We start from the raw sequence: 20,054 nt of genomic DNA on the forward strand, positions 1-20,054 counted from the left end.
TAAATAAATATATCTTAAGTGGATTGATCAATACAATGGTTGTTCACTGAACTAAACCTATCATCCCTTTTTTAATACTACCGCCCAAAGCTTGCTCGAAGGAGACATATTTCAATGTCTTCCTTTAAGTTTCAAATTCTTTAACCAAAAAAAAAAAATTATTTACAAGAATGGAATTTCAGTACTTCCTAAGAGATTAATTAACAAAGAGAATTTCTCGTTTTAGTGTTCTGGGGATCACAGCTCAGAGTTCGTCATGGAAATCTTCATCATAATCTTCATTGTTTTCATCATAGACGGTGCTATAGAAAATGTTCTCGTGATTGAGCATCTCGTCAAGTGACAAGCTCCCATCTTTGTTGTCATCAGCCTGAATGAAATGAAATAGAGGCACAAGTTAGAAAATTCAATGCCACATACTGAAAATCATCAGTCCAATTCATTTTTCCTCCTGAAAAAACCTCCAAAAGCAAAGAAATACAAAAGGGTTTCAATTCTTTAGCAACTTACCTGATGAATTAGATAACTAGTATAATGTTTTGCAGAAAACAGTTCTCCTGGGTGAAGGTAAGGTAGCATGGGTTTCAATTCTTCCACTCCCAGGAATCTTTAAAATTTTTTGCCAATATGAAATCAGTGAATCTGTAAAACCATAAAAATATAATCCTATCATTAATATTTGATCAGAAAATTATATATATATATATATACCTGTCCTTGTTCACATCAAGCTCTGCAAATTTCTCTTCTGCTGTTGGAACAGCAGCCCCAGCAGTTTCAAATTCAACATAATTCTTGTAAATACCATAAGAATGTTCATGGAATTCCGCAAAATCTAGTTTCCCATCACCATCATAGTCCATTCGCCTGTAAACAAATGACAGGGTATATATCATAGCTCAATGACCCATTGTTAAAATGTAAATACAAATGTAGGAACAACTAATAATTACTTCATCTTTTCTCTCAAAAGCCATTTCTGAACTTTCTCGTTTCCACTGTCTTCAGGGTGCAAGAAACTACATGCATGAAAAACATGGCTTTAGATCATCAATTCCACAGCATGCAGAAATCAGTTGTCTACAGACTACATTAATCCCATTATTAAGATTGAAAGTTTACTCTTTGAACTCATCAAAGCTAAGAGATCCATTTTGATCAGCATCAGCATTCTCAAGTTGCTCCTTCCACCATCCAGCTTCACCATACCCCTGTCCATTTTTCTCTGTTTCACATTCTTTAGTTAGTGTCAAACTTGAATATCTATTTGGTTGCCAAGAAAACAAAAAAGAAAAAAAAGTTGCTTGTTTTTCTATCCAATGGGTCATCTTCTATGCAACCAAATGGAGCATACATTGATTGTATAATACATAAAAACCATTTAAGTACCTAGATCTTCATTGGAAAATTGAGATAAATACTCCCTGAAAGATATGATCCCATCTTCATCCTTGTCAAGCAATGCCAACTCTTTCTCTGTCCTATAATTCAATCCTTGTAGGGCTCTCTGTGCAATCCAAACCTCTAGCTCCTTGAAACTAACCACCCCATCATTTGATGCCTTGTCCAACAAAGGGAACAAAACAATCAACCTCAAGGTTATATTTAGCTTTCCTTCACTAAAATATTTGTATGCATCTGCAAACTCATCTGGGAAGGAATGATTTTCCAAATCAAGTGGATTAATGGGGTCCCCTAGCCCATGATTTTGAGCTAATCTTTCCAATTCTGCCACAAGTGGATCAAAAGTCGCGACCGGAAATTTGTAACCGAGACGGCGATTCCGGCCACCTCCAAGGTCCTGACCGTGTTGTTTGGAGGGGGAGAGCACTATGAGGATGATGACGGCGGTGGCTATGAGGGTGTAAACCACCACCTTCGCCATTAGAGAGAGAGAAGGTGGTGGCTATGTTTCTTTTTCTTTGGTCTCAATGATCACCAGCTGGGTGGTGGGAAAAACGGTTGTTGACAGTTACAAGTGAGGGGCTAGAAGGCTGCATGATTTTTATTTGGAATTTGGATATTTTGATTTATTCAAAATTAGGTGAAATCTCATCCAGGCAATATATAATTATGTGGTAGCTAGTGCTAATTAATTTGCATCAGCCTTCAATTTGATCAATTTAGTGAAGAGGAAAAAGAAAAAGAAAAAGAAAACAAAGGATATATTTGAAGTACTAACACAAAAATCAATAAATTAAGAATGATATAAATCATCCATTCATATAATTTCACACACCCAAACACACCATGAAAGAACTCCAAACACCTTGTGTAATATTCAGGATAAATGAAAAATAAGAATAATAATTAAATTTAGATTTTTTTTTTCAAAAATATGCATTTTATTCGAATGAGAGGAATTTCATTTGAACGAGATAGGGTTTGTTTGAACATGGTTGGGTGCCACGTGTCAAATGCCATACCACAGTGAATGTCACTTGCCAGCTTTCCTAGTGATTAATTAAGATGTGTCTCGTTCAAACCAGACACGTGTCATGCACGTAAACATTTCGAGGTAGAACTTGTTACCTAGATGGTTGCTGTGTCGTGTTCAAACAATGTTTACATTCTTGTTGAAACGAGACTAAAAAGTTTCTATAGATATGTGTTTTTCATATGAAGAAATTTCATACTTCTCATTTCCTTATCATTTCACACACAAAAGCATTATGCAAAAATAACATAAAAAAAATTATCTAATTCTAAAGTTTAAGGAGGACATTGCAAATTGCTGGATCATCAAGTTTAATGACTGTTCAAACAAGGTCAATTTGGGATAAAAGAAAAGGCTAATGCAATGAACAGAGAGAAAACCTCGAGAAGTTTTGAACAATAAAGCATAAAGAAGGTTTGAAAAATATAAGATAAATTGACCAAACTTCTATGGAAGAAAAAGGATTTTGGAATCAATTAATCCATTCAATCTAAAGTAAAGGCACCATTACTTTATAAGTCCACACGTTGGTAAAGCCTTACAGTGCTTTAGCACATTCAACAAAAGCAAAAGCAGTCTAATTCTTTGAGACATGGAAGAGCATGTACATCATATGCTAAATTAAAATAGCAAAATATATTCCACCTAAATCGTCTTAGAAAGTAACAGCAAACTTGTCAAGTTTGCTAAAAGAAACTATTGGATTAATTAGGGGGATGAAAGTCATTTGCTTTATAAAATGATATTAACAAAGGCAAAGCATTTAGGTAATTCACTTACTATGTATGGCCCAACAAAACAAAACAAAAATAACAAGAAAAAAACAATCATTTACAATGTTATACTTCTTAATCTCTCTTGGCCTCATGTTCATTTGAAATAAAAAAACAACTAATCCAATAAACCTTACACCCATATATATATATATATATATATATATATATATATATTAAGTAGATTAAATACGACCACATTATTAAGATTCTTTACATATTCATTAGTTTAATTCATATCATCTGGTTTGTATGGAGAATTCCATAATATTGTAGATTTTTTTTATTCAAGTTAAATAAATCATATTTTAACATTTATTAGGATTGAGATCCTATGCAATAGCCCTAATTTGAGCTACTAATGTTAAATGAAAGGCCCATAAACTACCATGTCATCTAAAAAAAAATTCCTATCATTTTCAGCACAATTGCCTCACCTCTCCACCCATAGTAACCTTTCACTCTACTCTTCCGCCACCTCCCAACCACCGTCAAGCTTTTATTCCGCCACCTCCTTCATTATTATCTCGTTACACATAGTAATCGAATCACTCTCAATGAGCAAAAGGATGGTTCAGTCACTCCCAACTAATTTTTAGAGGTAGTTAAACTACTAATTTTGGCCATTGAAATAGTTCCACCACCCTTGATCATCGGGTTGAAGGTAACCAAATCGGTCTTTAGATCATTAACTCAATATAAAGGTATTGCACCACATGCAATATCCTAGATATTACACATGACGCAGATATGTATTTCTTTTTTGAACTGCATGGAAGCCTGGTCCATCCTTTAGTATATCATGTGTTAAATGTTAGGGTTCAAATTCTCATATGTAACAACTAGTAAGGCAATAAAATAAAATTAGTAAGGCAATAAAATTTGAGCAACTTAGAAAAATAATAATAATTATTATTATTATTGGCATTTACAATCTAACCCTTTTCTCCCCATCACTTTACCATAAACAAAGTTTACTTCCATAAAAAGAAATTTGTTTCATCCTTTCTTTGACTCATGTCAATCGTATAGAGTGTATAGACCAGTTTATTCTGACCAAGGAGACCGCCAAGACTGGAAAATGAAGGGCCAGGATCGTCCCAACACAAAACACTCATTCTCATTGGCTCATAGGTCGACTCCTAGTCTCCATTGGCCCACGCCATCGTCGATGATAGTTCTCTTTGAAACACCCATTCTCATTGGCTCACATGTCGACTCCTGAAACTCCATTGGTCCACGTCATCGTCGATGACGCAGCTCTCCGAAACACTAACCCCGACATTCACGGCGGACCCATCCCTATATATTAAGGAGGGAGAAAACACTTGTTGGCGACCGAACAACTTCGTACTGACACTGAGAAACACAAACACGAATTTGAATTCTTTGTACTTTGTTAAGGGTTGGAGCTCCATGCGATGGACGGTGCGTTGAGACCACACGTGCATCTGATCATTTTGGGCATTCTTGTGTTCGGTGAGTGTTTGTTTTGCACTTACTTCTCTATTTATAATTTAAAAATGTAATTTTTAAATTTAAATTGTAGTTTATGGTTGAATAATCTAATTTTGCAATGTGAATGGAAGGCGTAATTAACAGAGTAGATGGTTTTGTTAACAGGAAGTTTATTTGCAATTTCTATTGCGAAAGAGGAAGCAACTAAATTGGGAACGGTAATTGGGATAGACCTGGGCACAACTTATTCTTGTGTGGGTGTTTACAAGAATGGGCATGTGTGAAATCATAGCCAATGATCAAGGAAACCGGATCACCCCTTCATGGGTTGCATTCACTGATGGTGAGAGATTGATCGGTGAGGCTGCTAAGAATCAGGTGGCTGCAAATGCCGAGAGGACCGTTTTTGATGTTAAAAGACTTATTGGAAGAAAGTAATCACTCTTTCTCTCTCTCTCTCTCTCTTGTGTAGATGATATTATGTGTTGTCAAGGCTCTAAAAACTGTGGTTTGGTTTCTGTAGGTTTGATGACAAGGAGGTGCAGAAGGACATGAAGCTTGTTCCATACAAGATTGTGAACAAGGATGGAAAGCCCTACATACAAGTCAAGATCAAGGATGGGGAGACTAAGGTCTTTAGCCCTGAGGAGATCAGTGCTATGATTCTAACAAAGATGAAGGAGACAGCCGAGGCATTTCTTGGGAAGAAAATTAAGGATGCTGTTGTGACAGTTCCTGGTAACTGTAACCCTTTTGTTTGAAATTTGAATACCAACAAGATTGATAGATATGCTTGGTGATGGGCTAATTCATACTTTGTATTGAATTCTACAGCTTACTTCAATGATGCCCAGAGGCAGGCTACCAAGGACGCTGGTATTATTGCTGGGTTGAACGTTGCAAGGATTATAAATGAACCAACTGCGGCGGCCATTGCCTATGGTTTGGACAAAAAGGGTGGTGAGAAGAACATCCTTGTATTTGACCTTGGTGGCGGGACATTTGATGTCAGTATCTTGACAATTGACAATGGTGTTTTTGAGGTTCTTGCCACAAATGGAGACACTCACTTGGGAGGTAAGTACATTTGCTTATGATGTTTGCTCTTTATTTGGTTAATAATGATTTCAAGTGAGTACTGGGTAGAGAACAATTTAGTCTGGAAAAGGATTAGAGGTTTAATTAATATTCATTCAATTCCCTTATAGGTGAGGACTTCAATCATAGAATCATGGAGTATTTCATCAAATTGATTAAGAAGAAGTATGAAAAGGACATTAGCAAAGACAATAGGGCTCTTGGGAAGCTGAGGAGAGAAAGTGAGCGTGCCAAGAGAGCCTTGAGCAGCCAGCATCAGGTCCGTGTGGAGATTGAATCTCTCTTTGAAGGTGTGGATTTCTCTTAACCATTTACCAGGGCTCGATTCGAAGAGTTGAACAATGATCTCTTCAGAAAGACCATGGGACCTGTTAATAAGGCTATGGAAGATGCCGGATTGGGCAAGCACCAAATCGATGAACTTGTCCTTGTTGGTGGAAGCACCAGGATTCCAAAGGTTCAACATCTTCTTAAGGACTATTTTGATGGTAAGGAGCCAAACAAGGGTGTGAACCCTGATGAAGCTGTAGCTTACGGTGCTGCTGTACAAGGAAGCATTTTGAGTGGAGAGGGTGGTGATGAAACCAAAGGTACTTTTACTTACAATTATAAGTTATTTGAGAATTCTTCATCAATCTTTTAAGAATATGACTACAGGTTTACTGACTACTCTTTTCTGTTGAATTGTATTTAGATATCCTTATCTTGGATGTCGCCCCGCTCACTCTTGGTATCGAAACCGTTGGTGGAGTGATGACAAATTGATTCCTAGAAACACTGTTATCCCATCCAAGAAATCCCAGGTCTTCACTACTTACCAGGATCAGCAGACAACTGTGACAATCCAGGTACACGATCTTTTTGCATGAGTTTAGTTTAGCATAAAGAGTAGTCCTGATGCCAACTTGGAGGTTTTTGAAGGGGAAAGGAGTCTCACAAAAGACTGCAGATTGCTTGGGAAATTTGATTTGACTGGAATTCCTCCAGCTCCAAGGTCTTTTTCCCATGCCTCTTTTCAATCTGTTTACGTTCTATCAAAGTTATGTGTGCTTCAACTTTACTAGAATTTGCTTGTTTTATTTGAGCAGAGGAACTCCTCAGATTGAAGTCACATTTGAGGTTGATGCCAATGGTATTCTAAACGTTAAAGCTGAAGATAAGGCCTCGGGGTGTTCTGAGAAGATCACAATCACCAATGACAAGGGTTGGCTGAGCCAGAACGACATTGACAGGATGGTCCGGGAGGCTGAGGAGTTTGCTGAGGAAGATAAGAAGGTGAAGGAGAAGATTGATGCCCGAAACAGCCTGGAGACTTTCATTTACAACATGAAGAACCAGATAAATGACAAGGACAAACTTGAGGACAAGTTAGAGTCTGATGAGAATGAGAAGATTGAGACAGCAGTTAAAGAGGCACTGGAATGGTTGGATGACAATCAGGATGCTGAGAAAGAGGATTATGAGGAGAGGCTGAAAGAGGTGGAGGCTGTTTGCAACCCAATTATAACTGCTGTCTATCAGAGGTCTGGTGGAGCCCCTGGCGGCGGATCAGATGGCGGCGAAGATGATGATGATGATTCCCATGATGAACTCTAAAGATATAAGCTTTAGGTAGTGCTAAGAGAATTGAAGAGTAGGATAAACAAACAATGTCTTTTTCTAATCCAATTCTTTTTGGTGTTTGGCTTAGTAGAGTGGAAGGAAACAGTGTGAGGGACAAGGTCACTACTTGTCCTTCCTTTTCTTCTGTCCGATTTTCACGTGGTGACTTGTATAGAGAGATCCTATATTAGAAGATGGGTTTTGTACTTACCACAATTAATTTTTTCAGCAATCAAAGTACAGGTAGTTGGTTTTCGAGATTGCAATCTTCTTTATATATATATATATATCAAATGCATCATTCATCTTATTGTGATGACGTGGTAGTGTTTATCAACCATTGAATTAATTATTTATTTATTAGTACCCATCATGTAAGTGTAGTATGTGAGATTGTTACATCACTTTTGTGGAATTAAAAAGTGATTTTTAGAAGTACTCTTTCCCTAATGATTTAGATACTAGATCAACTATCTAAATTTTCCATAACCTTTATTAGAAAGGAACCAGGATTAGCCAGTATTTGTATTTTGTAGCCCCACAGACAAAGTTTCTCCAAACTAAGGTATAGAACTTCCAACCCAATTTGAAAGAAAACAGTGAATCCCACAAAAAGCACATTGTTTTCTAACCAGTATCAATCTGTCATTCCTTTCAAGTGTGGTCATTTCTCTTTACAAACCCCGTGAAGCCATTCCCCAATTTCGACAGTATTATTCTTAAAGATTTAGTCTCATACTCAATACTTACAATCATATCAAGATTTTAGAAAACAAACATTCCAAGAAGTTACTTCCGTTACTTCTATTGCCACTTTTTTTTTTTCTTTTTTTTTCTTTTTTAATTTTTTATTCTATTCAAAGTGGGGGAATGGAAAAGGGAAATTACAAGAACACAAATAAAATCAACAAAGAAATCCTAGTAACAGTCGAGAATGAGTCAATTAAATGACTCGGCCCATCAAGTGAACCAATACGGCCAAAAGAGGCTGTTATAAACAGCAAAATTCTGTAAACGAAACAACACTCCAAAGGGTAGCCGACCATCAGTAGTCGAAAAGGAGAGAAAAATCTCTGTCAAAAATTATATTAAAAAAAAGAAAAAAAGAAAAAGAAAAAAAAAAGGGGGCCAAATCAAGGATCTAGCCAAGAAAAGATGCACAGTGAACAAAAAATTACAAAGAAAAATAAAGAGACAACAAATACAATAAATTAAAAGCAGAATAAAATCTCTTAAACCAAAAATCAAAAACACCAACGGCAAAGATGGCTAAGATGCGTCGGCCCGGGATGGCCGAAAGGGTGAGCGAGAGGCAACGGTGGGAGGAGATGATGCCGGAAACAATGGTGGAGGGGTGCGATGGGTGGTGGGGCTGCCAGTGGGAAACCAGATCAAACTTCAAAGAAACCAAATTGAAAACCCATGACGGATCCGAATGAAAATGTTGTTGTCATGGCTCGGAAGAGGCAGTGGAACGTCGGAGGAGGGGCTGGAGTTGTGATTTCTGACAAAGATAGAATAAATTGCACAAGGCGATGGATAAAACCGGACAAAAGAAATCACTGTTGAGAGGCAACATGGAGAGAGGAAGAGGGATAAAAGAGGAAAGGCGGGGGTGGGAAGAACCTGGTCAGCCGTTCTTCCCACCCCCTTAGTCTTGCTTTTCTCTATGGAGGCGCTAGAGAGAAGAGAAAGAAACCCTAGGGGTATATTCTATTGCCACATTAAATGCACAAGTGCACAACTTCGAATCAATGAATCAAATTTGACAATTCCATAACAAAAGAAAGCATATGCATGCTGTTTCAACCCCTTGAAATCAAACTTTATATGTTCTTTAAGTACAGTATCGGGAAGAATGGGAAAAAAAAAAAAGTAATGGTGAAGGGGCAAGGGCTAAGGTAGAAAGAACTTGATCACTAATTTCATATATCTGAAAGATATAAAAGTTGTAAGGGTTATACAGAAGCATATACACATCCATCGAAAATTTGTCAAAAACAAATTTGACAGAAAGAAACCTAAGACTAATAAGCTATCAGTCAATCTGCTTCCCTGCAAATTGCATCCAAGGCCAGTTTGCCTCACACAGATCAGAAGGAGAGTTGCCCTCATTGTCCTTTATATCAGTCTCTGCATTTTCCTTCACAAGATATTCGGCAATGGCTTCTCTCTCGCACACAACAGCATAATGCAATGGGGTTTGGCCGTCATTATCCTTCCAATAGAGAGAGACAGACAATATTAATAACAAAAAAGAAAGTTGAAAAGGCAAAGAACTACTTTTTCTTATTACCCACAGCCTCACATTCCACCTTGATACAAAGAAAGTACCATTCGAGCTAAAGCTCATTGCCCGAGGCAAAAAAATATACGCATAAAAGAAGAAAGACCATTACAGGTTCTTTTCCCATCGTTATATTTCAAAAGACAAAATGTATTGAGAGCAAGAAGGCAGTCCAAAATGCCAACAAATGATACATAAATAAACTACCTTTGCATTTACATCAGCATTCCTGCTAACAAGCAATTCAGTGTTCTTAAGGTGGCCACGATCCACAGCCCAGTGCAATGGAGTCCGTCCCTCGCTATCTGCAATCAATTTAGTTAACTGTTTTAGAAAGCAAAATAAGTTTTGATTATCCTAGATGCAAATAGAGGTTGAAGCTGGAAAAAACCCCTCTGAGCTCTGCCTTTTGTTAGAGGAGAGCGTAATACACATCGAGAACAGAAATGGTACAAGCATTGATTGTCAATAAAGTTTTTATAATTTTCCAGCACAGCAAAATTGAGCTTCTGAAGTTAAGCTACTACACATCATTCATGCGTCCAAAACAATTTCACTGCTATCCTAACAAGCTTCTGCCAAAGGTTGCAGCAGGATTCCAAAATCTAAGGATATCTCAACAGAAATAGTTAAAATATGAAAAGAAAGAAGAAGAAAAAATGCACATACAAATGATACATGAGCCTATACATCTACCCCAACAAGTGGAAACTATGCCATGATTAAAAGAACCCGAGCCAAATAGAACTGAGAAGAGTACTGGGCAGTTCAAATCAGATGAGTTGAGAGCTTGATGTTGACCTCAGATAAAGCCGGTGTTTTCTAGCTTTGGTTAATTAATACTTAGGTGAACTCAAGCTGTTCTCGAGCTGTTTGAGCTTGTCAGTCAGTCCAATCTAACATGCAATTTTTTATCAATATCTACCATCAATAATCCAGATAATCATTATAAGATACTAGAAAGGCTACTTTTTCTTTTGTCAATTAGGTCTACCTTAATTGTACAAAACTATCACAGAGTCAAACCTAACATTGCCCAGCTTTGGCTTCTTAAGCAATCATGCTTGAAAGCATGGCTCATTTAAACAAGTGCCCTTCTCAAGAGCTGATCCTAAGCTGTTCACAAGAACTTGCCCTGTTTAATTACCCAAATAACTCTATTAAAGACATTGTAGAAAAGCCTCTAGGATCTCAACAACCATGAAAATTCAACAATGATATCGATATCATTAAGAAATTGTACAGATTTAACACTGGGGACAGTTAAAAAGAAACAAACCCCTCAGATTTACTGAAATGCCACTTTCGATACACTTAAGCAAATTATCCACTTCTCCTTCCCTAGCGAAGGCATGAATAGCGTCCATTTTCCTGAAAAGTAAAACAAGAAGCATTTAGCTCAGTCAAAAGAAAGGAAGAAAGAATTACTTTTGACATTGTCATCAATAATTTAACTCTTCCAACATATTGTATCTCTTGGTGAAAGAACTTTATTACTAAGGAACACTTAACTTACAAGTTAGTTTTCCTGAAAAGTAAAACAAGAAGTATTTAGCTCAGTCAAAAGAACGAAAGAAAGAAATACTTTTGACATTGTTATCAATAGTTTCTCTTCCAACATATCGTATCTCTTGGTGAAAGAAGCTTGTTACTAAGGAACAGTTAATAGATTTTATAAGTTATTTAAAAACTTAATGCTTTGTAATGCTAAGAGTCATGGATCTAACAGATACATCATGTTAACTCATTATGCACCACTTAGCATTCCAAAACCTAGCTATAGATCATAAAACTACTAAATGTTTCCTTCATTAGCAAGAAAGACACCTCTCAAAACCTTTATCAGTGGTTGAACAATAGCAAACTAAATCGCGGTTTTTTTTATTATGTAATTTAATCTCATTAAAAAAAATGCAGAAGGTCACAACCCTGCATACAAGAGAAACCCCTAATCAAGCGAATCATGTTAGTCATGCTCAATGACCAAAAAGTAAACCTAACAATCTTATAATCATTACATTTAAATTGAAAACAGGAAGTTAGCGTTGTAAAGACAGCCTATCTCATTACACAACCAACACAAAAATTACTAAAGGCCCTCTCTCCACACTATAAAGTTACAACCAGACTAGTCATCAGCAAGCAGCCAATAGTCGAGTCAGATATTAAAAATGGATAATCCAACTCATTCCAAAAAGCACGAAATAAGAGAATAAAAAACCAGCTTTCTTTGGGTGGCGTTTTTCTTTTGTTTTGGGATGGGGGGATGCAAAGATCATGAGGCAAAATGTAGTGTAGCTGGATCAAGGTCAATTATTCTAGCATCTTCTTGCACCCAAACCATCTACTAAACAATTCCAATTTTCTTCTCATCTAATCATCAGTCATCTATACATAATCTCTTGCAGCAGGCCAGGCAATAATGTTCAAGGGGTGCAGAAAATACAACATAACTTTTGACAGGAAATTTTGTCAAATTTTAACTCATAGGAACTTACAAAATACCACTGAGAAAAAGCCCTCATGGTTACTCTTCCAAGACATCAGTCATCCCCACTATACAATGTCATAGAGAGAAAACTGACTCCAGGCCCCTCACAAAAAGACCTGAACAACTCCTGTTTAACCTGACTAGCTGCTAAGGGTTGCGAATGGGTATACACACACCCTCATACAGGATCCCCAAATTCAGAATATAAGCAGCCTGCAGCTGAGTCAGATCAAAGCCAAGCCAAGACATAAATGCACACGCTCCACATGTATGTTTACACACAACCACTTAATGGCACATGAAACCATCTTCTTGACAGAACTAATAAAGGCTTAAAATAATAACACTGAACCTTTTACATAAGAAGTTCCAAGAACCTTACAACTCATTTCCAGATTCTTCCTCATAGACAAAAGTGCTGAAAACCGGTCCCATTGGCCCTTTAGCATCTTTACTCAGTGCATCACCTTCTCCACCTCTGCTCTTCTACTTATACATGAGTCAAAAAACCAGGAATGGGTAGGGAAAAGAACATCCAATAGAGAATACGAATATGAACAGGAAGCACCAAGAAACAGCAAGCCGGGAAAACAAAGATTCTCACCAGAGCTGAACCATCCAACCAAGAAGGATATAACTCTGATACTATATCAATGTACTTCTGCATAGCTTCCTCAGGAGGCATAGCACCCAATTTCTGCCATGCTTGCCTACCACACAACAGTCAATGGAAAAAAAATTCACATGCTCAGCCAGGAAATCTTAAAGTAGTAAACATAATTCAGCAGCCTATTCAGATTCCCTACACATTAAAACCTTTTATATGCAGCACTCCATATATAGAATTTTGTAGTTATGACCTAACTTGTTCAAGAGTATCATTCGAGGCAAATTTTGACTAGAACATTTACATGTACATATTTCACCTGAAGACAAATACAGACAAAAAAGTTCTCACAGTTACAATCACCACGTCTCATGCTGTGCTTCTAATTTGGCAACAATTAGACATATGTCTCACAATTAAAATGTGCTTCTAATCCATCAATCATCTTTCACCCTTACACCCACTCTATTAACTTTGTTGCTTAACATCAACTACAAATACTCACACGCACCCTCAGAATACCCAATTTCCCATTGACCTAAAGTCAAATAGCTCAAAACCTTCAATTCCACATACAATCAAACACACCCCAAAACCACATTGGCCCTTACCACCAAGCCCATGCAATTACATTCCACATAGAACCCACGAGACCCACAAATCAAATAAATAAACCAAAATTACCCATTCAACAAAACGTACAAATAAACAGTACACAAACCAAAATTACCAATTACCAAGCTAGTTCAATCACATTCCAAACAAAGCCCACTAGACCCACAACTGAAACAACCAAACCAATAACACGCATTTAACCAACACAAACAAAAAAAACCAACAAAACTCCAAAGATAGACAACACAAATACCACTTGGCCCGAGCCGTGACCTTCAAAGCCGAGGGCTGCGGCGCACTACACGGGCCCTCGGTGGCGATCTTGTAGAGCCCGTAGAGCTTCAGCTGGGCGTCGCTCGAGACCTTCTCGGAGAGCCGATCAGCCGCTGCCGCCGCCACAAACGCCGTGGCCGCGCTGAATATCTCGTCCAGCTCCGTGCACTCCACTCCCTCCCAATCATCGTCGTCGTCGGTTTCGACATCGCTGCCCGGAACGCTGTCGTTTCGGACGCTGCCGTGCTCGGCGACCACCGAGTCGGTCTCGTGTGCCAAACCCGGGTTCGGGTCGTCTGGGATTTCGGGTTTTGGGGCGGAGCGAGTGATGGAGAGGTTGTCTTCTTTGAAGGAGAGGACTATGGAGATCAACTTCGCGACAAGGAACGAGAAAATGAGGCCCAGGACTATGGACTGCACGAGCTGTTGCCAGTCACCCATGGTTGTACGATGAAGCCTATGAAACCAATAATTAACAAAAACCCTAAACGCTTAGAAATGGGACATGAGAGAGAGCTATAAACCCTAGAAATTGAGGGATTTGATGTGAGTGAGGGAGAGAGAGAGAGAGAGAGAGAGAGAGAGAGATGGGACAAATCTGAAAGATGACGAATTGTTTTTTTGATATGATTCAGACGGAGCGCTACTGTAGAGAGGGAATTTTGCACCAACGGAACGCACCGTATTTAAATGCATTGTATGAGAGTGAGGATGGTTCCGATCAGCTTTTGCATCTTTTATCGGATTGATTTTTTTTTTAAGTCTTGAAACATTATTTTTAAATTAAATCATTAAATGGCTTTTTGGTTTAAATTCGGATTTGAGCCTCAAAACAATTTGATCTTAATGTTTTTTAGCCGAAGAATGCTACAAACGCAACTCTTATACAACTTTTTTGTAATTGAACTGATATGGAGTGCTCATAATAAATTATTAGATCAACTTTTATTAAAAAAATATGCATAAATCCAATGATTTACGAGCACTCCACATCAACCAAGTTATACAAAAGTTGTATAAGAATTGAGTTTTTAAATTTACTAATTTCTATCTCACGAGCGACACCTTAGATTTGTATTTTCAATTATTGGACATCAACCTCTTAGTCTCTCCAACTCCAATTAAAGCTATAGTGGGCCAAGTTAACATATGCATCATTAGTATATGTGTTATGATAATAGACATGAGATATATCATGTCAACCATTATCTATTTTAATTAAGAGTTTGAATGCATAGCACTACGGTGCAATGTTTTATTAGAAGTAGGAGTTTATAGTTTATTTCATTATAAAGTTAGGAGTTTGTCTTCGAGCAATTGTAGGAGTTTATGGGCAAGGCTTACATGCAGTCCTTCTAAACTACTGCAAATCTGCGGTAGTTTAGAAGGAAGGCTGAGATCTTCCAAATGGTGATTTTACCCTAAAACGGCAGTAGATGCTTTTTTTTTTATAAAAAAAATTAAAAAAAAAAACGACCGGAAGATGCCCCGTTAATTCTCATCTCTCACATCTCTTTCTTCTCCAAAACTTATCTGAGTTCTCTCTCTGTTCTCTAATGCACTATGGGTAGAAAAACCCAAAATCAACAAAATCTCCAGCCTCTCGATGCTTACGACCGCCGACAGCCCTAAAACGATGATGACCTCTCTTATGCTTCCAATCCTGTTGTCGCTATGGGTAGAAAAACCCAATATCATAGACCTGGTATTTCTTAGGGTTTGTGGTGCAATGGTTTTACCCAAAAATGGAGTCCCTGCCTCCACCCAGAAGAGCGGTGATGCACCCGGCAAGATTGATGATCACAACGTCGATGCACTCGGCAAGATTGATGTGCATTGCGAATTTTATGTTTTTGGGCCATTTTATGGTTGTGATTTTTTCTTTTCTTTTTTTTACCTATTGTCATTTTGAGTTGTAAAGAAATCAAATTAATTTCATAAATATGTTAATTGTAATTTGGCACATTCCTTGGATTATGATAAATTTTCTAGAATTGTTGTTGGCATGTATGGCTACCTAATAAGTTTATAAATGCTCACTACATGAATTGTCTTCGTGTCTATATTTGGATTACTTAGCTTGTAAACACTTAATCTACTACGATTATGTTGAAGAAAGCCGATATTGTATATTAGATATTAGATCCTCCAAAGTCAATTATGCTTAGATCTTTTAGATCAATGTTATGATGCTTTTGATTTTATGTCTTATTGTCCATAAACTTATCAGCTCTAGTCAAATTGTTCATTTTACTTCTAGTTCTTTCAGATATAGCTAGAGCAAGTTTGGTTGTAAAGATGAATTTGCCCAGACAGTTTGTGCACTTCAATTATATTTCTGGTTGCGAACTCTCTGCTTGCAGGTTCCGTCTTATGTGATGCTGGGCTACCGACGTTGACAAGCATCAAGAGGTTGGTGGTTTTGTTGATTTTGGGTTTTTCTACCCAAAGTGCACTAGAGAAAAACCCAAAATTACCCCTTGGAAGTTAACGGGTCATCTTCCTGCCATCATTTTTTTTTTAAAAAAAAAAGCACCTATTGCCATTTTGGGTTAAAATCACCCCTTGGAAGATCTCAGCCTTCCTTCTAAACTACCGTAGATTGCGGTAGTTTAGAAGGACCGCATGTAAGTCTTACTCGGAGTTTATGTTTATGTCAGAGTCAGAGTTTATCTCAAAGTCTTCTACTTTGATTCATGTACTGGTTGAGTCCCCTATTTAAAGGGTGATCAATTGGTTATATGAAGGACTCCTCCAAACTCTGATTCAAGGCCCACCCATTGTTCATAGATTAATTACTTTTTAACAAAAGGAGAGAGAACTAAATATATTATAGCTCTTTCAATGGATTACCATTCTTCAACATCGAACACTATCCATAAGCCAATGAAACTGTTATGCTAACATAATATCATTACATATCAATGCCTATAATCATTTATTCTATTGGCTAAAAAGGAAGAAAACAAAATAGAAGAGAAAAAATAGCTTTAAAATGGGTCTTCATTGCAATTCACCCCATTCTCAATACTTGCACCTTCCATAGCCTGTTTAAACATAAATGACAAACAGAAAAATGAAAACCCTTTTAAAATGCCCCCAAAAAAGGAATAAGTGATTATTAAAATGAAAAAAAAAGAAAAAAAAGAAAAAAGTCTCATATACTTACTTGGATCCACATCAGTGATGGCTCCAGTTTGTTCAAAATCGCAATCATAGCCGTACATTCCCATGGCTTGATAGTACACATTCATTGCATAAGCCGCATGGGCACGAACTGTGTTGGGCTCAAAGCACGCCCCTCCTTCTTCGATAGGCCCACAGTTCAAGCCCAGCCCACAAACATAATCAATATTCCTTTGCAGAGTATCTGGGTCAACCCCTGTTTTGGGCAGACACCATTGTTTTCCCTCAACTGGTGGCATTGGGCCCATTGGTGGAACACCTGGTCCTGGAATTGGGCTGATTGGTGGAACACCTGGTCCTGGGCTTGTATCTGGGCCTGGGCTTATATCTGGGCTTGGTGTCCTATCAGGAATGGATGACCTAGCCTGCCAGAGCCAAGTCCACAAACCAATCAAGCATAAACATAATGACGATTAACAAAAATGTGTTAGGGTGATTATCGGCTGCGGCAGCTACCGTGGGCCGTAGGATCCCAACATCATAGACGGGTGTCATATCAGGCTGAAACAACCCGAAGTTCCTCTCGCACGTTGGGCCGGGCTTGAGATTTTCATTGAATAGGGCAAAAATGTACGTCTCAAATGTCCGGTTGGGCATGAGTGGCGTCCCGCTACCGGAATTCACATGTCGAACAAGGTTTCCATTGTAATCGGCTGCACTTTCCGGGCTAACGCCAACTTGGGATGAATCTCCCACGGAAGGCCAGCCCGTTTCCGCTATAACAATTTCAATGTCGTCAAAGCCCAATAGTTTCATGGCCGAGAAAACCGCATCCAATTGAGCATCCAACATGTTTGTGTATAGAAGCTTGGTGTTCCCATCAAAAACCCCTGGATTGGGCCTAAAGAGTGCATAATCCAGAGAGTCCGGGGAGAAGCCAAAATATGGATATGGGTTTACCATGAAAGGCGAATTGGTGGCCCTGAGGAAGGCAAGCAAGGGTTTGAGCACATGGATGTCGTAGCCTTGTCTAAATTTGCCGGTGGATGGCGGGCTTGAGGATGACAAAATGCCCAACGAGTGGGGGGCCGAAACCTTAATCCGCCGGTCCAAAGAGGCCGCTGCAAGCGCCGCGTGAAGGGTTTGCACGGCGGGGACAAGGCTTGCAATTAACACCTTATTGGCGGTGGATAATACTTCGTTGCCGACCAAAATTCGGACGAGGTTGGTGGCGGGTGTATAAGGTTCGACATTTGTTTTCACCCATTGTTGGGCAAAGCTTAGCTTGGTGAGGTTGGGGATTTGGTCGTTGGGCACCGTGATTGTGACTTCGATTCCGGTGTGAGCAAAGGCTCGCAAGATTGCAGGGTCGGCATCAAAGAGCCTCACACGGTTGATAATGGTCGATTCTAAAAGGAATTTTGCAACTTCGGCCGGCGGAGGAAGATTGTTTGCCACTGTGCCATAGTTGACCCCGATGTTTCCTTGCACTCCTGATCAGCAACAAAATGGTGACATCTTTAGAGTTCGATTTTGCAGGTCAAATATGTATTTTAAACAAAATGGCTTTTTTATTAGGAGGGAAATCAGTCCGAAAAGAAATATCATACAATTTATTTAAAATAATACCAAGTGTCTATAAATATTTAAAAGTTACATTAAATTTAGTTTAGGTTAGTAAATTGCTATTAATAACATTAAGAATTTAATGTACCTTTTAAATGTTTATAGACACTTGATACTATTTTAAATGGGTTTGAGGATATTTCCTTCAGACTGATTTAGAGGAATTTATGTCATTTTTATTATTATATAGATGAAGAGAAGATTCGTTTTTGGTAAATGATCAAGTATTCTGCTAACTCTGCTCCAATCTATGAACAAAAGACATTTGATCCCTTTACAGATACCGACTAAAAAAATTGTATAGAAAATGGTAAAATTTATGAGTGGCTAGTTTAATTATAGACCAAAATCTTTGAATGTAGGAGGAATTTGTGTATTTGGACATACCTTGGAAGATGGTTGATGCAAGGATGAGTAAAACTTTGGTGACTATTGAAGCAAAAACGACACCAGTAGGCTTGTCCATGACTGTACTGGCCATGGGAGATGAAGACGATGAATGGCGCAATGGGGGCAGCCATTGCTGAAGAAGTAACCTTGAGATGCTTTGCTTTAAGATTGGGGAAGTTGTTGGTGCTAAGGGTTGGATTTTTTGTGAGAGATCTTTATTTTTTGTGTTGGCTTTTGGAATTCTAGCTTTGCCTTTGAATCTCTTCTATCACAATCTTCTTGTTGTTTGGGAGGAGATTTTTGATAACTTATTCAATAAAGTGTCATGTCTCTTGATTTTACTCTACCATGAATACAAGCAAGGAAGGTGATGCTTGGTAATGGAGAATTTGCTTTAGTTGAAGTGTTGGACACCAAGGAGAATAATCTTTTCTTACGATGGAGAAGGAATTGTAATATAAACAACTCTAAAGCCTCGTTCTTTAGTTTTTACTTTTGCCGTAAATTACCCTTTGAAGAGGCTAGGGTTATATTGTTGGGAGGAATAATGAACGGGATAGGATCTATTGTTATTAGACTGTCAGAAATTTGTAAAAATTTATTGGATAATCTATCTGTCCTGAACAACTTAAAATACGAAACTTTATTACCTGAACCTACTTGTCCTGAACAACTTAAAATACAAAATTTTAGACAAGTAGACCTGATGACTCATTTATTTTTGTAAATTTGAGTGACTCATCGAAGAGAATCTCACTCCAAAATAACTTGAAGGTATGATGCGTTTAAGTCTTGGTCAACAAGCAATGCCTTGTCGTGATCTCACTCTTTGAAAATTTGGCGTAGAAAATACCAAATTTAACAGCATTCCAAAATATTTTCTCCTATCTTTAGTAATTGTTTGTAATGGTAACAATTTTTTTTTTATTTGGAAATTACCTTTTGCTACTATGAACTATAACGCTTTAACATTTTTTCCTCATAAACTACCAATTATACTACTTTGCCCCCATGAACTATCATTTTGTATCCAAAACCTCATTTCGTCAGTCAAAGCTGTTAACTCAGACGGTCAATCCGTTACTTTATCCCATGAACTACAAAGCATTGTCACTTTAACCGTGTGAGTTAACGACTTTAACTGATGGAAGAGAGTTTTAAGCACAAAATAGTAGTTTATGAGGGGCAAAGTAGTACAGTTGACAATTCATGAGAAGAAAATGCCAAGACGTTGTAGTTCATGGGAATAAAATATAATTTCCCCTAATTTT

General features: G+C 37.9%; 3 protein-coding genes and 1 pseudogene across 3 annotated transcripts; 1 reads left to right on the forward strand and 3 right to left on the reverse strand.

Annotated features, from left to right (window-relative positions):
• Positions 1–244: 244 nt before the first annotated feature.
• Positions 245–1,885, reverse strand: LOC132192343 (uncharacterized). Its single transcript, XM_059571739.1, has 6 exons — positions 1,390–1,885; positions 1,123–1,225; positions 954–1,019; positions 712–867; positions 511–607; positions 245–370 (listed from the first exon to the last, which is right to left on the reverse strand). Exons 1-6 carry the CDS (start codon positions 1,883–1,885, stop codon positions 245–247), a joined length of 1,044 nt encoding a protein of 347 aa, XP_059427722.1.
• A 2,673-nt stretch (positions 1,886–4,558) lies between these two features.
• On the forward strand, positions 4,559–7,607 carry LOC132167167 (luminal-binding protein 5-like; annotated as a pseudogene).
• Positions 7,608–9,270: 1,663 nt separating this feature from the next.
• Positions 9,271–14,330, reverse strand: LOC132191423 (acyl-CoA-binding domain-containing protein 1). Its single transcript, XM_059606437.1, has 6 exons — positions 13,622–14,330; positions 12,751–12,856; positions 12,529–12,632; positions 10,935–11,026; positions 9,863–9,960; positions 9,271–9,586 (listed from the first exon to the last, which is right to left on the reverse strand). The coding sequence occupies exons 1-6, from the start codon at positions 14,080–14,082 to the stop codon at positions 9,407–9,409; spliced, it is 1,041 nt and encodes a 346-aa protein (XP_059462420.1). The 5' UTR covers positions 14,083–14,330; the 3' UTR covers positions 9,271–9,406.
• A 2,133-nt stretch (positions 14,331–16,463) lies between these two features.
• LOC132185972 (glucan endo-1,3-beta-glucosidase) lies at positions 16,464–19,336 on the reverse strand. Its single transcript, XM_059599797.1, has 4 exons — positions 18,781–19,336; positions 17,284–18,260; positions 16,811–17,192; positions 16,464–16,688 (listed from the first exon to the last, which is right to left on the reverse strand). The coding sequence occupies exons 1-4, from the start codon at positions 18,872–18,874 to the stop codon at positions 16,666–16,668; spliced, it is 1,476 nt and encodes a 491-aa protein (XP_059455780.1). The 5' UTR covers positions 18,875–19,336; the 3' UTR covers positions 16,464–16,665.
• Between the last annotated feature and the right edge of the window lie 718 nt (positions 19,337–20,054).

The sequence above is a fragment of the Corylus avellana genome, chromosome ca1, assembly GCF_901000735.1.
Source record: "Corylus avellana chromosome ca1, CavTom2PMs-1.0".
In the NCBI taxonomy this organism is placed as follows: Eukaryota; Viridiplantae; Streptophyta; class Magnoliopsida; order Fagales; family Betulaceae; genus Corylus; species Corylus avellana.